General features: G+C 64.9%; 1 protein-coding gene across 1 annotated transcript in view; it reads right to left on the bottom strand.

Annotated features, from left to right (window-relative positions):
• Positions 1 to 641, bottom strand: part of POLI (polymerase (DNA directed) iota) — an 8787-nt gene extending 8146 nt beyond the window's left edge. The window contains exons 1-2 of the mRNA XM_010002780.1: positions 590 to 641; positions 168 to 275 (exon numbers count right to left, since the gene is read on the bottom strand). Of these exons, the coding sequence (XP_010001082.1) occupies positions 168 to 275; positions 590 to 641 (160 nt within the window). The remainder of the gene's footprint in view (positions 1 to 167; positions 276 to 589) is intronic.
• Positions 642 to 750: the final 109 nt, after the last annotated feature.

Below are 750 nucleotides of genomic sequence, written 5' to 3' on the forward strand. Positions count from 1 at the left end.
CCAGCAGGTGCCTGTTACGTGTGCTCAAGAGGCTTGTAGTCACAGCCACAGAGTCCAGCCTGCCCCTTGCTCACAGCCCTGGTCTCTCCACCTCCACCTCACCTCCTGCAGCCTCTTCCCACCCTTCAGCTTCTCCACCCCCAAAGTGGCAGCCAAGTAGCTGGTACCTAGAGGCTGGTTCCTCAGGGCAGGGTTGCGGATCATTTCCACTTGGGCATAGAAGCAGTCCAGGTCCAGGTGCAGGACCACCCTGCCCCCTGGGGACCTGCAGGCACCTGCTGCAGAGACAGGCCACAGCTCACAACCCGCCTGGCACCCCGGGCACCAGTCCCTTCCCAGTTAAGCCCAGTCCATAAGCAGAGCTCACACGAGGAACACAAGAGTGGAGATCCTTTACAACTCGCCGTGCTGCCCAGGCTGCGTTTCCCCCCTTCAAACACCCAGACAACACCCTCTGGCAGCACAACACCCCTGGTTCACAGACACATCCCTGCCCAGACACCTCCTCAGCCCCTCCAGTCCCGGGCAGGACCCCCGCAACCAGCTCTCCCATCCCCTGGGAGCTCAGTTTGTCCCCCACTCTGCTCACCGGGCTGCGGGCACGGCCGGTTCTTCTCCGGGGAAGAAGGGCAGGGCTCCATGTGCCGCCCCGAACCCCAAAAACCCCCCGCACCCCAGGGCCTGGCACAGGGGAACGGGGTGGCCCCGGGGGGGCTGCCAGCCCTGCTGGGGGGGCAGGGGGGCGCGGAT

The sequence above is a fragment of the Chaetura pelagica genome, unplaced genomic scaffold, assembly GCF_000747805.2.
Source record: "Chaetura pelagica isolate M959 unplaced genomic scaffold, ChaPel_1.0 scaffold91, whole genome shotgun sequence".
In the NCBI taxonomy this organism is placed as follows: domain Eukaryota; kingdom Metazoa; phylum Chordata; class Aves; order Apodiformes; family Apodidae; genus Chaetura; species Chaetura pelagica.